This window comes from the organism of the source record quoted next, unplaced genomic scaffold (genome assembly GCF_019419815.1).
Source record: "Pyrus x bretschneideri cultivar Hongxiangsu unplaced genomic scaffold, Pyrus_bretschneideri_v1 Contig3, whole genome shotgun sequence".
Taxonomy (NCBI): Eukaryota; Viridiplantae; Streptophyta; class Magnoliopsida; order Rosales; family Rosaceae; genus Pyrus; species Pyrus x bretschneideri.
In genome coordinates, this window is record NW_025999612.1 from 7589315 (window position 1) to 7608597 (window position 19283).

General features: G+C 37.7%; 2 protein-coding genes across 4 annotated transcripts; both read left to right on the plus strand.

The window, feature by feature from the left end:
* The first annotated feature begins 585 nt into the window (after positions 1 to 585).
* Positions 586 to 4481, plus strand: LOC103958260 (sialyltransferase-like protein 2). Its single transcript, XM_048589039.1, has 12 exons — positions 586 to 722; positions 830 to 903; positions 1135 to 1224; positions 1495 to 1572; positions 1752 to 1852; positions 1937 to 2129; positions 2214 to 2304; positions 2380 to 2444; positions 2578 to 2732; positions 2838 to 2919; positions 3224 to 3333; positions 3815 to 4481. The coding sequence occupies exons 1-12, from the start codon at positions 635 to 637 to the stop codon at positions 3999 to 4001; spliced, it is 1314 nt and encodes a 437-aa protein (XP_048444996.1). The 5' UTR covers positions 586 to 634; the 3' UTR covers positions 4002 to 4481.
* Positions 4482 to 5573: 1092 nt separating this feature from the next.
* On the plus strand, positions 5574 to 12559 carry LOC103958261. Of its 3 annotated transcripts, none has more exons than XM_048589041.1 (4): positions 5574 to 7501; positions 8898 to 8933; positions 11029 to 11958; positions 12057 to 12559. In XM_048589041.1, exon 1 carries the CDS (start codon positions 6498 to 6500, stop codon positions 7431 to 7433), a length of 936 nt encoding a protein of 311 aa, XP_048444998.1. In that variant the 5' UTR covers positions 5574 to 6497; the 3' UTR covers positions 7434 to 7501; positions 8898 to 8933; positions 11029 to 11958; positions 12057 to 12559. The 3 variants fall into 3 exon arrangements, with proteins under 3 accessions (XP_048444998.1, XP_018505645.2, XP_048444997.1); XM_018650129.2 differs by having other exon boundaries at positions 11733 to 11958; XM_048589040.1 differs by lacking the exons at positions 11029 to 11958; positions 12057 to 12559 and having other exon boundaries at positions 5575 to 7501; positions 8898 to 9133.
* Positions 12560 to 19283: the final 6724 nt, after the last annotated feature.

Genomic DNA, 19283 nt, shown 5'->3' on the forward strand with positions numbered 1-19283 from the left:
GACAAGTTTGATACCAATTTATTCCCCCTCCTTGTAACATAAATATACCGTTGTACCAAAAAAAAGTTGATGCTCATGGTGATACACAAAATCATGATGGATTTTTTTCATCTTTTACATATGTTTTAAAATCTTTGTGGCATTTCGAATTTTTCGTTCATTATTCTCACTAAGAATGTGACTAAAAGCTCGAAGAGCCCACTTGATTGCTTCTTATTTTTTAATTAATACATACGATATTATCTTCCCTAGAAGAATTTGAACTCTAAAACTACCATAATTCTAACGATAGATCACAAGGCGATGACTGACGTGCTCAAATCTCCTTACAATTTAGCTTAGTCTAAGGTGTCATGGGCCTAGGCCCACACATCAATTAAGCTAAAAGTCCGGCCCGTAAATTTGGGCCCCATTGAACTGGGCCACTTACAACTGCAATTACGCGGGTCTTCTTCGTCCTCCTTTCCTGTTACTCGGAGCACAGTAAGCACAAGGAGCAAGAAAGCAGGGCGGGTTCTCTCGAGAGATCCAGAGCTCGCTCGCTCAGAGGTAGCAGTTCAAAACCAGATCTTCAAATTATCAGAAACACGCAGGGAGCTTCGCGTCGCCAAAAAGTTTGAAGCTTTCGAAGCCGATGAGGCTTTTGCGGTTGGCGTTCGTGGTTTCTGTACTCTTCGGATTGGTCGCCATTCTCATCTACATCATCGGCGTCGCCGATCTCTGTATGCTTCTCTCTCTCTCTCTCTCTCCCCCTCTCTCCCCTCTTTCTCTCTGTACAAGTTTTGATTTTGTGCATGTTTATGTGTGTGGCTGGAATTCTGTGATGCAGATGAGACGCATCGGCTTACGGAAGAAGATGTGGAGGCGCTGCATTCTTTGCAGACCGGTTTCCAGAAGTGTGTGGTGAGCCGTCTGGAAATTTCTTTTCTATTTTATATGTGTGTGTGTGTGTGTGTGCACGTACCAATTGAAACTTCTGCTCTTTTTTAGTATGTGTTCTGAAAAAAATTATGTCTTTTGGTTGGTAGAACATGGTAATGTATGTTGAATTGAGGTACTAAAAAATGGGGTTTGTTTGTGTTGTGAGAGATTTCGGAATGTTGGGGATGTCATATTCATATGATTGTGATGCAGGCTGCAAATGGATTAGGTTTGCAAGCCACGCTCGGTAAAGATTACTGTCAAGTCATAATGCAGTTTCCTGCTGACACCATTCCTAAATGGGTGAGTTCTTTTTCCCGGTTGAGATATTCAGCATTTGAAAATGCGTGTATTTGGCATTTGAGTTGGGAATAGGGATAAGATACCGCAATCTTTAAAATGAAAAGAAAGGGTGTTAAACTAGTTTTTTTTTGTATTGATTCATAGTCTCTTTAAGCAATATTGTTTAGAAGTTGGAATGTCTCGGCATCTATTTGCCTGCTGTTTTGGTAGTAGACTAATTTAAGTCGCTCCCGTGGGCTAATCTATTCTCTGAATTTTATGTGTGAACAGAAAGATATTAAAACCGGTGAGCTTGAAGGCTTATCTTATGAGTTTGATCTTTGTGAGGCTGTGGCTACATGGGAACAGGTTAGTGTTCTATCACTCGTAGAGATATGTGATCTGACATTACCATGTCATCAAATGAGATATGCAACTGTGCATGTTGAAATCAATTTCTTCTTTTTTGTCTCGATCTTTTCAATGTTAAGTTTGGTTTTGTTTTATGCTTTACAATTGATTTGTTATTCAGTGAGTTGATTGCTCAGGTGCGGAATAGTACCACAATACTGACCAGGGAGTTCATTGACTCTTTACCAAATGGATGGGAGGATTATGCGTGGCGTAGGATTAACAAAGGAGATCGCCTGTTAGTACTGCTCTAGATACTAGTTTCAGAATGAAAAATAATTGGATGAACATGTAGTTGATTTACTGTATTTCTGTATTGCAGCAACCGCTGTAAGAACAAGACATTATGCGTGGAAAAACTTTCACTGGTACTCCCCGCAACACCACCATATGTTCCACGGATGTTTCGCCGATGTGCTGTGATTGGAAACTCAGGAGATCTTTTGCAAACAAGGTTTGGAAAGGAGATTGATGGCTATGATGTTGTTATTAGAGAAAATGGTGCACCAATTCAGGTCAAGCTGATTCTTTTTAGAAGTTTGGAATAGTGATGCTTACTTGACTTTGAGAAATCTTCTCACTTTTTTGTTCTTCTGCAGAACTACACTGAATACGTGGGGAAGAAATGCACATTTCGGCTTCTTAATAGGGGATCTGCTAAAGCTCTTGATAAAGTTGTGGAGTTAGACGGTATGGTAAATGGTCCACTTTGTTGTAAACATGGCATATTTACTGGAGTAAACACTAAGTATAAAGTTATTGCAGAGTCAAGAAAGGAAGTATTGATCATCAAAACAACAATTCATGACACCATGAACCAGATGATTCGGGTTTGTATATTGTTATTCAATAACTTGTTGTCTTGACTTAACACTCAACCAAGTACTTGTTGCTGCATATATTTGTTTTACCTGCAAAGAGTACTGATGTTTTGTTTGTACAAATTTTGATTGCAAACTGCAGGAAATTCCAATAAAAAATCATGTATATCTCCTGCTAGGTGCTTCCTTTGGTTCTGCCGCAAAAGGAACTGGGCTCAAGGCTCTTGAATTTGGGCTCTCTATCTGTGACTCAGTAGATATGTATGGTTTCACTGTTGATCCGGGATATAAAGAATGGTAATGAAAATTTTTCTACTCTTTCTGCCAACATCTCCTACAAAATGCTTTCTCACAGATTTAAAATGTTTACCTGATAAAAGGATTTTGAAAATATTTTTTCAGGACTAGATATTTCTCAGAAGCCCGACAAGGCCATACTCCTCTACATGGTAGGGCATACTACCAGATGATGGAGTGTTTGGGCGTAAGTGTTTAATTTTCTCCTGTTGTCATTCTGTAACCAGCATATACAATATTAGTAGAATTTTCTTGAAAGCGCTATATGGAGGAAGAAACCTCCTTTTATGGATCTCAGATGGTAACTGTTTTGGCCAATAAATTGCAAATTGTTCAAATAAAGTTTCAAGAGTCCAGAGCTATAGCGTCTTTTGTTTGTCTATTTTAGAAAAGTACTTACACCTTCTGCTTATTATGTGAGAGAAATGGATAATTTGTACTGGGTAATTTTTCTTATTTGTTATTGATACATTTTATTTCTCTTTGTTAAGCTTATCAAAATTCATTCGCCTATTCGAGCTGATCCAAACCGTGTTGTGCAATGGGTACCAGAACGAAGTTTAGTAACTGCTGCTAGAATTGCATCCGAGAAATTGTTGAGGTAACTTACAAAATTTATTTATTTAATGAAAAAAATCAGATTCATTCTTTAAAATGTGCAGCTGTTATCACGAGCTTGAGTTCGACAAAGATTGAGTCATACATCTTTATGAATCACACATATCGCTATAACAGTTAGGAACTTCTGATGCAACCCTACATGACCGTCCCAGTAAGAGGATAAGTACTATTGTTTGTAGTCAGCTGGCTCGTTGCTACTGAATATCTCTAAACTCATGAAATAAGTTAATAAATAGAGTAAGAGAAGAGGTTCCATTACATTGATGGAGCTTAAAATATGCAAGCTCTCCTCAATATTCGGTTGTTTATGTAGGGAACTTCTATTCGTCATGTGATGGTTTATCTTTCTTGTACATTTCTGATTTTTAGTTCTGCAATGTGTTGAGGGTTTTCTATCTCAAGTTTTTTCATTATATTGTTCCACTTCAAAGTGGTAATTGTGCTTTTGTTTATGTCTATAGGAGGATTGGAGCAGGGTATGTAGATCCACTGCGTATGTGTTCAATTGTAAAGAAGCAAGTCAACCTAAAGCTGACATCATTTCTAAGTCTAAGAAAGGCCGCTATTGACCATCAGAAATATGTGAAAAGTGCAACCTTGTACCCTCTGGAGCGTAGTCCTCGGCATGGTATGCTTTGCACTGTGTGAACCATTTAAAGTTGAGTTTACTAGACTGTTCCTTGCACCGAAGCAACTAAACAAATCTGTCAACCCAATTTCTTGGTCCAAGCGCCATACTTAAGCTAATGTACGTAGAAACGAGTAGCAACTCAAAATTGTTCAGGAAAGAGATCAACAGGAGCCTACTCAGTGTAGAGTTTGGAAAGAGCTGTAAGTTTCTCGGCACCCTGCATTCATCATAATATTGATTTTTCCATCCAAAATGAAAATATTAGGCTGAGATATGAAGATTCAGTCTGTAGCGTCGGTTCACAGTTTGTTTTTCGGAATTAGCAGTGTCGTATCTGAGGTTTTACAAATGATTCTTTGGACACAAGACAGGCCATGATTTATATAAATTCTCTTGTTTCTGAAAATTCTGATCCAATAGCTTGTATGAACGGGAAAAATGCAATTCAAATAACATGAACTTCTCGTGTGTGCAATGCATGCCACTTTTTCTGACGACATAGTTGAGTACCTGCTGTTATTTTGCTTTTAGATGTACTTGCAGTTGACTGGTTGCAAAAAATTTCTTGAGGGAATCGAAAATACTTGGTTTTTATGTTTGGATTATTTTTAATTAGGGACAAATTACATTTTGACACGTCCACGTGAAATTTTCTTTTTGTAATTTTGACAAGTCACTTAAGTACGTGTGTCCACATCGTGATAGCAACTTGTATGAAACAGGTTCATCGTCCTGTGACTTCTTGATCCAATAATATTCTGCCATGTGGAGAAAATCTTACACATGACATGACATTTGACATTATTGGACTTGGATACCATGGTGATGCTGAACCCGTTCTATGCGTCTTTCTCCCACTTCATTTTAAACGCAAGGATTGTAGCAGTGTTCTTTCTTGAGTTAAATGTAATTGAATGAAAGAGGGTAGATGGAAAACAACCTCATTCTCTTTACTTTTGGTCTATCCTTTAGATTCCATACCCCTTTTACTTGTTTCTGTTCTTCTGTTGTTTGTAAAAATGAGAATTAATATTATTAATCTAGTGATATTTCATAGGGCAAGTTTTGGTGCAACAGAAAGGTTGTTCCTTTGTGACTAAAAGATCACGTGTTCGAGTTGTAAAAATAGTCTCTTTGCAAATAGTACCTAAAATTATGGATCCATCGATTTTGGAAGAATGTCGAGGAACATCTTAAAGTCTTGAATCCACAATTATTTCCATGGAAATTATAATTTCTTGCATCACAAGAGAACATGTGATGGTAAATGCAATTTTTATACATAATTTGTTTTGAATCATCATCTCTCTCTCTCTCTCTCTCTTCAAACAAGAGACTTACATACAAACGAAAATTGGAAAAAATCTTATATGCAACAGGTCCACCGCTCTTTTCATTGGAATGGAGAGGGACCAACAAAACTTGCCATTCAAATTTGGAATCCATCTTGGACCTGGAGTGGATAATCGATGGATACACCAAAAAAGGTAAAAAAAAAAGACTTAATATTGGCAAAATAATAAGCAAGATAAACTTCAGGCAGCTTTTATTGACTTTTTAAAAACTTCAGTTTTACTTTTCATACGTTGTTATCTATTTTCAGTTATTGGATCGAATAAATTGAAACAAAGTAATGATAAAAAGTTTAATAAAAGCGTATGAAAAATAAAAATAAGTATATGAATAACATTATTTTTCCAAAAAAAATTTATGAAAAACAAAAACTAATAAAAAAAATTCATGACAGAATAATTTTTTGAACCGTCAGTTAACAGTTTTTAAAGAAAGAATCACAGCATAATATTTCATGTGCCGTTTATGAAAATGAGTATTTTTGCTCGTCACACTAAACTTTGATGTGTATTTATTATACATCTAATTAAGTGTCACGTATAATTTCATTTGATTATGGTTACTTTTTTTAAAAATTAAAAAATTAACACTTAATTTGAAAGTTAACGAGTTAAGTAAAAAAAACACATGGCACATAATAATATATTATGAACATACATCGTAGTTATGATGGTGAGTAAAAATGTTTCTTTTATGAAAATTTTGATTGATTGAGAATAAAGATATCTTGTGGTCAATGGGACATTCTCATCTGATAATAACATGGAGAGAGTGACAAGTGTCACCCTCCTGTAGACTCCAACACGCCTTCTCTTTCACCCCCAAACCCCCATAGTTTCTCACTCATCACTCACTGAAACCTTCACCTTCTCTTTCTCACTCTCCCTCCTCATCAATCACTTCATTTACTTCACAAAACTCTCTCTCTCTCTCTCTCTCTAGAAAACGACCAAAAGAACAATCTTGTAGGCACATCGAACAGCACTACATCCCAAAGGCCAAAGAGCCCCCTTTTCTTCTCCCCCCATTTTTTCAATTAACCAAAAAAAAAAAAACACAGAGAAATCCGGAAAGTTCGAGTCTTTGCTGAGAGAAACTCAAATCCCAGCATATAAAATTGGATTTTAGGGTAAAAAAAGGAAAATAAAAATTGGGATTCGATGGCGGAGATTCAACCGCAGCCGGTGAGTCAGATCAACGGCGGAGGGCAGTTCTTGATGGGTTCATCCGAGACGGTAGGATCGAAACGACAGCGGAGGCCCAGCGTCCGATTGGGTGACATCGGAGGAGACCAGCCGTACGATTCGCAGGTCCGCCGCGCCACCAAGCAGTGGAAGTTCCCGCCGGACCACCGCAAAGACGCCAACAAGTCCTCAAAGATTCGACCTTTAACGAATTTGAGCTCCGTTGGGGAGTTCCATGAAACCCTAGACGGCGAAGACAGAGAGGGCAATCTTGATAGTGTTGCCATTGGGAGCTGGAAGGTCAAGGACGCCAAGAAACGGGCTTCGAACGTCACCAAACGGGTCAGATCCAATTGGGTATCTTCCAAGATTGACGAAGGTGGCGGTGGCGGCGGTGAAGGGGACGAGAAATTCAGTGGAGCAGAGGACGTTGATGAAGGGTATCATCGGGATTTCGATGTCGAAAACTCGGAAAGTCCGTTGAAAGAGCAGAGCCCAATTCTTAGTTCAGAGAATTTGGGCGTGGATGGGCGTGCCAATGGAAGGGAGCTGCTTTACCATGGAAGTAGAAGACCCATTAGGACTAGGATTTCGGAGGGTAGGGACAACCATGATGGTATTGAGCAATCTGGGCCGCCGGATACTGATGCCAGGGATTGGAATTGCAGAGGGACAAGTGGGGATAGAGATGAGAATGAAGGAAGAGAGAGGTGTGGGGAAGATGGGGTTAGGGTTTGGCTCAATGGGTTAGGGTTAGGGCGGTATGCGCCGGTGTTTGAAATTCATGAGGTGGATGATGAGGTATTGCCCATGTTAACATTGGAGGACCTCAAGGATATGGGGATAAGTGCAGTTGGGTCCAGGAGGAAAATGTATTGTGCAATTCAGAAGCTTGGGAAGGGATTTTCTTGACTTTTGCTTTTGTGACTGTTGGCAAATAAAACACCGAAATCGAAAAAAAAATCCCCAGCCATGTCAATGTAAGAGACATGCCTGCAAGTAAAACTGGTTTGGGCTTTTTGGTTATATTTTCACTCTCAAATCTCAACTCAGTAGTATTTTGGATGAGTAGATTTTGTTTTTCATTGCACTATTTGCTCTCTTTTTCATTCTTTCGATGCAGTACAATTTCAGATCCTTATACTTCATTTTGATAGTAATGCTGACTAGTTGTAGTCATCCGTTGATCATAGTGAGACCGAGATGAGATACGTTGTTTTCTTATTTGGCTGTAGCCTTTAGAACAGAATGGGTAAGAGAAACGCCTAGAATTGGTTACAGGAAGGATCAATTGTGATATCTCGTTTCTGATCATTATTTCCACCAAGCATGTGGAATAGTTTTGAGCTGATGGCCTGTCTAATCTATATAATGATTTCCTAGATTGTCTTCTGTTGAATTTAAGCTTACTTATCTATTAGGCCTCCTGTTTCTATGATGTACAGAGTTGTATATAGAAAACTATGTTATCTTATTGCTGCATTTGATTTTGGGTGATGCTGCAAAGCATTCCGCACATTTGCAGGTTTTTTGCTGTAATTGTGGCGTTTATTTGGAGCCAGATTTGGTGAGTGGATCAACTGATCAAGTTAGTCCAAGTATATACATATCTGGTTGGTTTATGACAGAGTAGATATAGGCAAGGAGTTGAATTTTGGTAGTCCAATTTGGATTGTTGTGGTTAGGAGAGGGGGACGCCTGAAAGTTGAGATTAAATGTACAGAGTTGTATAGTTCTCTTAGGGTGTTTTAAAGGTAGATTGGATGGCAGTGGAGGTGATGTTCTCCTGATGTTATCTTTCCTGCAGAACCAGGACGGGGATTTAGAGTCTAAGAGGTCAGGCACTGCTGTTACAATATCCTTGATCGAGGAGGGTTGAAGTTTTAATGCTGAGTTGCTCAGAGGGAAAGCTTGCTTTCTAGTTCCAGAAGGCATTGCTTCCTTCACCAATCTTAACCCCGGCAAGATGGGCTTGTGCCGATCTAGGGCAGGGTTAACAAGGTTGAGTATCGCAGGGTATTAGTCGTGCATCTCATCCAAAAGACGGTATAAAATGAAATTGTGAGACATGGATGTCTAGTGTTAGGAATCACAGTTTGAGCACCGATTCATCCCATACTCGATGAATTGCCTTCTTGTTATACATGTAAACTCCATACTGCATTATTACCATTATATTCTAAATAGTCTTCATTGCATCTTGATTTTGTCTTCCCTATATACATATATCTTGACAAAGTTTAGGATTGGTAGCGTAGGTAACTTTCACTAGCTGGTTATTCTGGTGTTTCCCAATATATGTGTGTACAAATCTGCAAAGTTTCATGACGAATGTCGACTTAAGAGTTTGAAGTTTGTGCTCTTTTCTTTTTCCAGGGAAAGTTGAGCCTGCAAGACACCTATTTGTACGCGGTACGTATTTATGTAAAGGCTTTGCTTGTATAGTTTTATCACCTTGTTTTTTTAGTATGGTTACTGAGTTTTCATTACTGCTGTATATGATTAGCCAACAGCTGCCGATAGAGGCATTTCATTAGAATTTAGAACGGAACCACGCCTTCTTTGAGATTTTGGGAGCCTTGTGTGAAATTTATAAAAGGGCTCATTCTTAAGATAGTTTTTCAAAAAAAGTAAGACTATATACTGATACTAAAAAACATTAACTTTAATCAAAACTAACTTAGGACTCACTGAATGTCATTAAACAATAAATAAAAAGAGCTACAAACATAACTTTTACTAAATAATCAAAATCGCTTCAATTTTAAACAACCAAATAAGAAAAAAAATTCAAAAACTCTAACTTTGAAGTTTCACTTGAATATATAGCATTATTATATAATTGAATTAAAAAAAAAAAAAAATCGTTTTTAGGTGTTGTTATGAGCACTTCAAATATCTCATTGTACACTCTAAATTTTTATATTTAGAAAGAAAAAAAAATTTACACTTATAAGGATTATAAGGAGTGCACAATGAGATTTTAATGTGCTAATAAAAGCAATTATTTTTTTAATATATAGCATAATTACATATAAATTTTAGATGAAAATCTTTTTGGAGCCCCTCAAATTTGGGACCATGTGCAATCGCACCTTTCACTCTCCCTCAACGCCCCTTCTGAACAAAACTTGCTGATGGTCCAAGGTTCGGATTAGAAATCACTGTCCTTATCATACAAGATTCGTGAGGTCTCACGATGATGGCAATTCTAACCGTTGAAATCGATATCCATTGATAACTGCCCGAATGGATTGGATTTAGGTATGAAAATTCGGGTATATTTTGGATATGAGGAAAAACCATGAATAATATTCGATTATGGTTTTGGATATGGTTACAGGGGTCTTCAATTCATATATGTAACCAAATCCGAACCGAATTATATATAATATAATAGTATTTATATATAATCATATATAATATAATCGTATTATAATATATATATTTATTTATTTATTATTCACTGAATCCATTACCTTGAGAATACAAATGTTGCACTGTGTGAATTGCATGTTGTGAGCAAGTTAAAAAGTTTTGATATGAATTAAAATCTAAAAGAATCTAGACCAATATTACTTATGGGAGATATCAAAGATCAACCAACATTATCAATGTTTAACTTTAATTTTTATGCTCTACAAGATCCATTCATTAAATCATTTTATACATTAAATATTTAGTGACGAAATTAATATTTACTAAATTATCATGTGTTAATTGAACGAATATATTTTATGTATTAACGAAAATAGGTATAACCGTTAACCGATGGGAATTCGTTACCTAGTGGGTATGGTTATAGATAATACCCGATGGTTAATTGACGGTTATAAATATGATTAATTTTCGTGATTATGAAGATGGATATAGCATTTCCGTCATCAAATCGAACCGTTGCCATCCCTTTTGCGAGACCCATCAATTACTTTGCACTTCAATGCCATCCTTATCGTCTAATTCTGTCGCGTGCAAGTGCATGCTTTCTCTTTAAAAATAAGTGACAAAGTTGTTACCTTAGGATTGTTGCAACATGGCTAGAGATGAATCGCAACAATTTAAACTTTCATGTATCAAAGTGGAATTTCCCTAAATTATAGACATCTGAATGATGAGAATTTCACAGCAGCCGCTGAGATTGATCTAACGGCTAAGGACGTTGTGCAAATATATGTTGTGTATATAGCAAAAGGTGGTTGTGCCTGTGAGCATGGGGTCCCACTCCCTCTGCTCTACTTGTACTTCAAAGACCCCAACGGATTGAGATTCTCTCCGAATCTCCCATTCCGGATTTCGCGGGCTGAGCAATTCGGACCAACATGACATCAACTAAATTCATTTCTAATCAATACAACAGTGCTGAGGTAGAAACACACAACTGGTATTCAAACAAATGGGAGATGCATATATACATATTTCATTGATACAATTTTACAAAGTAACGATATAAAGATTTAACGGTATTATACCTGACTGTCTTTAAGGCTATATGCCTCACATTTTTCAGCATGAATTTTTGCTGGATTGTAAGAGCAAGTCCACCGGGAGTGGAATGCCCGGCACCCAAAACAGGCCATCCGCCAGCCAAATCACTCCACCCCAGCCTAATAGGCTGACACCCAGCCCAAGCCAGGCAAGAGACCGGCCCAAAATCGATAGACCCAACAGCTGTACCTTCTGATGTCAGGCTTACGTCAGCCTAACGTCAAAGCCCACTATGATCGCAACTAAATCGTTCGAGTGTGCATCATTGGGCAGAGTTGTCATCATGGGCACGTAGATCTGACCTGCGAAGACAGAGGGTGCCTAAGAACGGTCTGATTTAAGAGCAACAGTAAGTGGCGCCACCTACAGAATGAAGTGAAGTGGTGGCGGGGATGGAAGCAGTAAGTGGCGCCACCTACACAATGAAGTTAAGTGGTGGCGGGGATGGAAGCAGCGGTGGCGTTGTGGTGGAGTTAGGGCTTGAATGGATCTCAATGGCAAGGACGGAACCCATATAGAAGGGAGAAAGAAAGAGCAACCCAGTCCCCATACAACCAGTGATACCAAGTGATGGAACCCATTCAGAAAGTCGAAGGAAAAGGGCAAATGCAAAGAAATTAAGAAAGTAAACAATTAATAATATTTTTTTATAAAGTCAGAAATTAAAAATAATTTTTTTATTATTATTTAATAACAAAAAATAATAATAATAGATCTGTTGAGCAGCTGGAGGTGAAAGCGAAAATGATGCGAGTGCGAGGACATAAGAAGCGAAAACTAGGTTAACAAAAATGAACAAGAGTACCAACCTCGGATGCAGCTATATAACCATCTGCAGTGTCGACGCCTAATAATTCACAGACATCTCTTCCCATTTTTCCAACTGCTCCGATGCTGAGAGCCTCATCCCAGTAAACATATGCCTGCAACAAACACCAAGGAGAGAGCAATGGTAATGCTTAGTTCATCTGTTGAAAAAACACTAGAGTGAAATTATTCTGAAAAGATCACTCGGCAATCTAACAAGTACATTCCTTGTATTTCTTACAGGTTGCAACAAGCTCTGGAAGGTTGCAGAGATCGCCTTCCGTACTGTATATTCCCTCTACAACAACGATTATCTTCTTCCACGCCTGTGTGTTATAGATTGCCCCTCAACTATTTGCTCTCTCAAAATCTTCTCCAAGTGCCAAGGCGCTAAAGCAATCAGGAAATAGGAGAGCCAAATAAGTAAAGAGAGCTTCGGATTCAATCGCGCTCGCGACATCAGAGCAGTATAAAACTTACAATCACGCTCGAAATGTTCAACTTCCGCTCCTGAGCCTCAGGCATTACCCCCATCGACACGACTGCTACAAGTACTCACGGAAAACTTTTCCGATGACTGGATCCCACGAGACGTGCAGTACTCATCCGACGCAGCAAAGCCTAAATAATTATACGATCCCAAATTGAGAAACATACGTTTCTTTGCTGTTCGTCTGCATCAAGTACATTTCGAATGATTAATCTGCGAAAAATGGCAGGAAACAAAGAAAGTTGTTTTAAAATTACTCACATGAGAATATCCTCGGAAACACGTTCAACTACATCAAGAGCACTTGCTATTGGTCTTCCAAAGTAATCCTACACAGATTATCAACCACGGAACTCTGGCATCCTAATCTCAAATATGTGGGTATATATAGGTATATATGCAGGAAAGCATTTTGGCATTTTTATACAGGAAATATTCTAATTTAAACTAATCTAAACTACATGCATTACACCATAAACTGCCTTTAATAGCATGTTTTTATAGTGTATTTTTATGAAAATGCTATTTTTTTTTTTTTTTTGAAAGAAATGTCATGTTACAACATTTAATAGCATTTTAAAAACTTAAACAGGGTTTCTTAGCCATACGCTATCAAAAGTTTAAATATATATTTTTTAAATAAAGTTTAACGCCAACAAAGAAACACGACAGCTTATAAGAAAAAAGAAACTCGATTTATAAATAAAAAATAGTTTTGCGTAAACTCATAGAGCGCAGAAGCACACTTTCTCAATCGTCCTGCTTGTCGTCTCCATCACAAATCACCGTTGTCGACTCAGAATATCACCATTGCAATCTATCTTTCTCGCATATCTTCACAATCGCATAGCCGCGCAACCACAATCACACTGCTGCGCGCATCCACAATCGCCATTGCAAGCTTGCAAGTGTCAGGTTAGACCAAATCATTGCTGCGGCCATCCACAATCGCATTGAGTTCCCAATTTTAAAAAAGTTACGTATATGCTCTTGGATTGGTAATTAGGGTTTGGATTTTATGAATCACATATATGCTCGTTCATGTCTTCTATCACTCTCTTTGTGATTTTCATCTAACATAGATATTTTTTTTTTATTTTATTTTTTTTTGTAAATATTCTAACCTAGGATTGAAACTGTAGTCAAATTATCAAAAAGTTGAAGCTAAATCGCAGTCTCGTTGTCGCACAAATAATGAGCTCGATCAGCATTGATAAGCTAGAAAACTTCCTCTATTTGGTAAGATTTGTAATTATGTAATTTCTTGGTGTCTAACTCAAAGCTTGATCAAGCATAGTTAGTTCTTACCCAATAGAGGGAGCTTTCTAGCTTATCAATGTTGGTTGAGCTCACTGTGCGACAACGAGATTGCGATATGGAATCAACTTTTTTATAATCTGACTAGAGTTTCAATTCTCGGGTAGAATATTTACTTAAAAAAAAAAAAAAAAAAAAACAAAAAAAAAAACAAAAAACAAAAAAAACAAGAAAAATACTATACTAGATGAAAATCACAAAGGGGAGGATAGAAGAATAAACGAGCATACATGCGATTCATCAAATCCAAGCCCTAATTACCAATCCAAGAGCATATACGTAACTTTTGTAATCTAAAAACCCTAATTTAGAAAACGTTTCAGATGCATATAAAATTTCTACAACCAAAGGCAGATGAAAATACTGGAATAAGCATACGATTTGATCTAATATGACCTTGCAGCTTGCAATGGCGATTGCAATTGGGAGCTTACTGCGATTTTGGATGTGTGCAACAGTGCGATTGTGGTTACGGGGCTGTGCGATTGTGAAGATATGTGAGAAAGAGACTGCGATGGCGATTTTCAGAGTCTACGACGGAGACATGTGTGGCGATGATGACGACGACGGAGATTTGTGATGGCGACGGCGACCAGGACGACAGAGAGAGTGTGCTCTCCTGAGCTTACACGAAACTATTTTTATAATCGAGCTTCTTTTTTCTTATAAGCTACCATGTTTCTTTGTTAGCATTAAACTTTATTTTAAAAAATATATACATATTTAAACTTTTGATAGTGTAGGAACGCTATATTCAGTTTTTTAAATGCTATTAAATGTTGCAACATGACATGTAATAGCATTTTCACAAAATTAAAAAAAAAAAAAAAAAAAAAAAAAAAAGGAAAAAACGCTATACAACATGCTATTAAAAGCAGTTTTTGGTGTCGTGAGCTTGGCGTTTGATTCCAATTTTTTATTCTTCTAGCAAGACGATATTATAATTAAACCAATCTATTTTGTACAAATACTCTAACTTACGGAGAGCAAAGTTTGAGCTTGAGTGCAAAGGAGACGGGAACATTTTCTTTATTAACTGGCCTAACTCACATATGAGCTATTAGATCATACTTTTGTATGAACAAACTATATAAACAAGTTGAATATTAGAGTGCACCATAACCAAGACTGCAAAATCCTAAGAGGCTACATCGTGACTAACATATTCTCGACTAAATAACAAGCATGCTATTTATAATAACCTAACCCTAATCCTAAAAGGTAAGAAATCAAAATCCTAATGCTAACCGGTTAAGCCTAGAAAAGAAAACCATGGCGGTATACGACATGGGTTTGCAAACAAGCAGATGCGGACTGGCAGGCATGCAAACTTGACTTGACTAGCGAACTTGACTTAACTTGATTGGCGAACTTGACTTGACTTGACTGGCGAACTAGACTTGACTGGATTGGCAAACTGATTCTGGCTGGCAAACTAATTCTGGTTCAGATTGGCTAGTGTTGAAACTATGGAAAGAACCCGTCACTAAATGTACAAAATTTCCATATCTCAATTATAACAACAAACGACGAAAATAAAAAGCTACTATCACTCGAATGATCATAGGTCCAAGCACTCAAGTGACGGTCACAAAACAATTCCAAATAGGCTAGCAACTTGTGTGGGCCTAAAACTAGCTTGACCATTTTTTTCCCTTCGGCCGTGTGGGCCAAAACCTCAAACATTTTTCTGTTTAACTTTGTCCTTTTCTTTTATTTTTTTTATTTATTTTTATTCTTGTCTTTCTAATGGAAAATTAACACAGCAAAAGCAACAGTGGGTACTGGTGAATGGTTCAGACGAACGGCTGGGACTGGGTCGGGTTGCAGCGATGCGGGTGCGAGTCGGGTTGATCAGATGCGTGTCTGGGTTAGAGCACCAAAACTAGTGCAGGTTGAGTGGGTATGGTGCATGTATGGTTCTGTCGGTGCTGGTGCTTGGAGGGTGCGAGCAAGTGCAGCAAGGACGGAGAGATTTAGGACTGAATTCAAGCAGGTGGCGAGACTGGTTCGAGGCGAGCGAGATGCAGGTTCAATAGGTGCGGATCAAAGTGGTGCAAGAGGATCTGGTACGGCTTGACAGAGATGGCTCAGGTGCGGATTGTTCAGTCGTTGTGCCCTGGATTAGGGTTTTATAGTTTGAAAAAAAAAAAGAAAGGAAACTAAACCAGTTGCCGAACCAACCCTCTGCACCGTCGCCGCTTGGCCATCGTACCAGACATCACCATCACGCTGCCGCAGTGCAACTAGAAACCCAGAACACGACCTCCTGCAACCGGCCTCCGCAAACCTGTCGTCGCTCTGTTTCAAAAATCTGATCGAAGTCTAGATCCCGACTCGCATTCCGCTGCTGCTCCAGACCGTGTCGCACCTGATCCGTCGCCATCCTTGCTGCACCGCTTCTGTCCCGCATCACTGCAATCAGTTCTCGCCGCCGCCGTCCACCACCACCCGTTGCCAGACCCGCCTGAACAATCCGCACCTGACCCATCTCTGTCAAACCGTACCAGATCCTCTTGCTCCACTTTGAATATCAGAGTGCGGCGTAACCAAGACTACAAAATGATAGGAATATTATTAAACAAACAAGAATGTTAAAACGGCTACAAAATCTTAAGAGGCTACATTGTAACTAACATATTCTCAACTGAATAAAAAGCATGCTATTTATAATAAACTAACCCTAACCCTAAAAGGTAAGAAATCAAAACCCTAATGCTACTGGGTTAAGCCCAGAAAACTAAACATTCAAATAAACCAAAATACTAATATTTTCCAACAAAACATGATTGCGTCTGTTACCACCTTCATTAATCATGCCCTGATTGTCTCTTCCAGTCCAAGATTCCAACAAATCTACTACTACTGCATTTCTCACTCTGATGCTTTATACTTAAAGCATGACCCCATGTAGCAAGTTCCCTTGTAATATCCAGACAACCAAGACAATTGAAAATTTACTTATTTGGTTAAAGTTAATGCTGTTGATCAACTTCGTATATTTTCGAATAAATTGACAAGATATATTGTTCGGTATTATAACCACAACACAAGCATGAGAGTTGCAGTTTAAGCATCCAAAACAGCCAAGCCGCAGCTTGATTGTTGCACCTTTTCTAGTAATACATACATCGTTTCACGGTAAAAAAAAAAAAAAATGTTTACCACATATATATAAACAGGGTTCCCCCATCAGACCATCATGAAATCTGGGAGAAATCATATGTATTGGGAAATCTGCATATAGTATAAAAAAATCAAATATGTGTGAGATGAACGCATATGATTTTAGCTCCTCGCAAACCTTGATCCACTACTGTCTGAATCCGCATTTCTTGCTACGGTTTGAGTGGCGATCGAATACGTGGGAAGTACCGTTTTCAATCACCAGCTGCAAATTGTGATGCTATGCATACTCATAAAACGTACCTCTAGACATTGTATATATACATACTGCAGTAGTCACATCAAAATGCATATCCAATATATAGTAAAACGACATCAGTAGAGACTTAAAAACTCCATATACATGGAAGAGAGGAAAGTCTAGCATGAAAGATAAGAGCCAGTCAGACAAGCCGAAGGACAACTTGCTTATCTAGAAATCCTAATACATATAGGCTCAAGCGCTAACTTGTTAGTAACTTGTGCACATATGAGATCTAATTAGGCAAGTCATCCCTGGCTACCAAACATGGCTCTTCACCTTCATACAAGACTTCTCTTCCTCTGAATTTAATTTGTTGCCTATGTTCTCTATTGTTAAACTAAGCTTCTATTTATAGGTAACACATCGGAGGCTGCCTAGTCATGCTGCAACTAACTATATCAATGCAGAAGATATGGATCGAATATATTCGTTCCTCCAATTAGAGGCTAGCAAATTGTATCCATTTGATCTTCATGCGAGTGCTGCAACTTATGCATGTTGATGTTTGATGTGCTAGCAAGCTCATCCTGCATGGATAAGTACTGATGAGTCTCAAAATTGATAAGTCAAAAGGTACAAATTAAAGGTTTCACTTTTGCATATCACGCCACAACAGCAAATAGAATATATTGGTCGTCGGTAGTCAAGCAACTTGCACTGAATTTGTTCTCAATCTTCATTTGACCTTTCAGTATTATATATGCTATTTCTCGTGTCTAATTCTTCGTATCTTTTTAATCTTTATACCATTTATAGATTACTTCTACTCACAAATTTGACTCCATTACAAACTCCAGTTAGCTAGACTTACACAGGTATAAAATGGGGCGAAGGCCACCGGTTTCTTAGCCACAAGTCTAACAACTGTGGCCCTTGTTGCTTAGGCCATAGGTAGTCCGCATCTGAGGCTACTAATTAGTCTCTCACAGATAACACATCGAATGCATTATTACATAAGTAGCAGATGGTAGTTATTGTAGGTAGTTGATATATGCGAGATGCACAAATCAATCAAAGATTGACAAACACTCATGTCGTTGCAGACAATTGCACTCACAAAGCTCTTCTACCTATTGAATACAAAATCGAAGGTGCATCGATAAATACTCTTGGCTAGAGCTCACTACGCCACAACACTACATCCACCATGGCTAATTGACCACGGACATATGAAGCCCATTATAAATAGTCAAATTTAACCACAAACATTTGAAGTTTGTGGTAAATAATTATTAAAATAACAGGCATAAACAAACCCGTGGTTGAAATGGTTAAAATAACAACGCGCGTTTAAAGCCCATTGTAATTTAGCTGAAAATTACCACGAGGAAAGCCAGTGGTTGCAAAAAGTTTTAACAACAACGCCTTTTAAATTTTACGACGAACTGTTATTGTTATCTTTGTAATTTAAATTTTTTATTTTTTAATCAACTAGTATCTCTAATCTCTATCTCTAATCTCTAATATTAGAAAGCCATAAATCAAGTTTGGTGTCTCAAGGCTTCACCAAAAATAATTAGACTAAAAAGCCCCCTTAAGCAAAAAAACCCAAAACTAGCTGAAAATAATAGAATCAAAATCTCATGGGTAATTTTGTCATAAAAAATAAAACAATGTTTTTTTTTTTAAAGAACTAAATAAAATGGATTAAAGCCATGTGGGTTAAGCATGTAAAGGGAAGGAGTTTTGCAGAAAAGAGATAATCGTCGATCGTGGGATTCAAATCCAAAATTACCTCCACATTCTACAAAGTTTTCCATTAGTTCAGGTTCTTTTCTTAATCAATTTATCAGGAGTGAATGATACCCATTACTACCTCTCCCAATTATGGTTCACACAACAATCCAAGAACAGAGTAGAGGGATTGAAAACGGATGTAGGGAGTACTGCTGGTATTGTTTAATTTTCATTGGGGTTTTTCTCTCAAGTTAGTTATAATATTTTTACTGTTGTTCGCTGCAGAAATGTAAAGCAAGCAAAGTCAAGAGAGTAAATTTGTGTACACAACTTTTATATGCTTTTGAAATTATTCTATGATTTTATTTTTTGTTTATAAATCATGACAAGTGTTTTAGAATCAAAATTGTGTTGCGTGAACATGACAAATATCTCTCAAAAAGGTATATTCTTCCTCCCCTTCTCTCTCCCTACGTGTTGCTTTTCTGTCACTCACGCTCATAACAATTTCATATGTTGCTTATTCAGTCTGTAATCTTATAAGAATAATTTCATA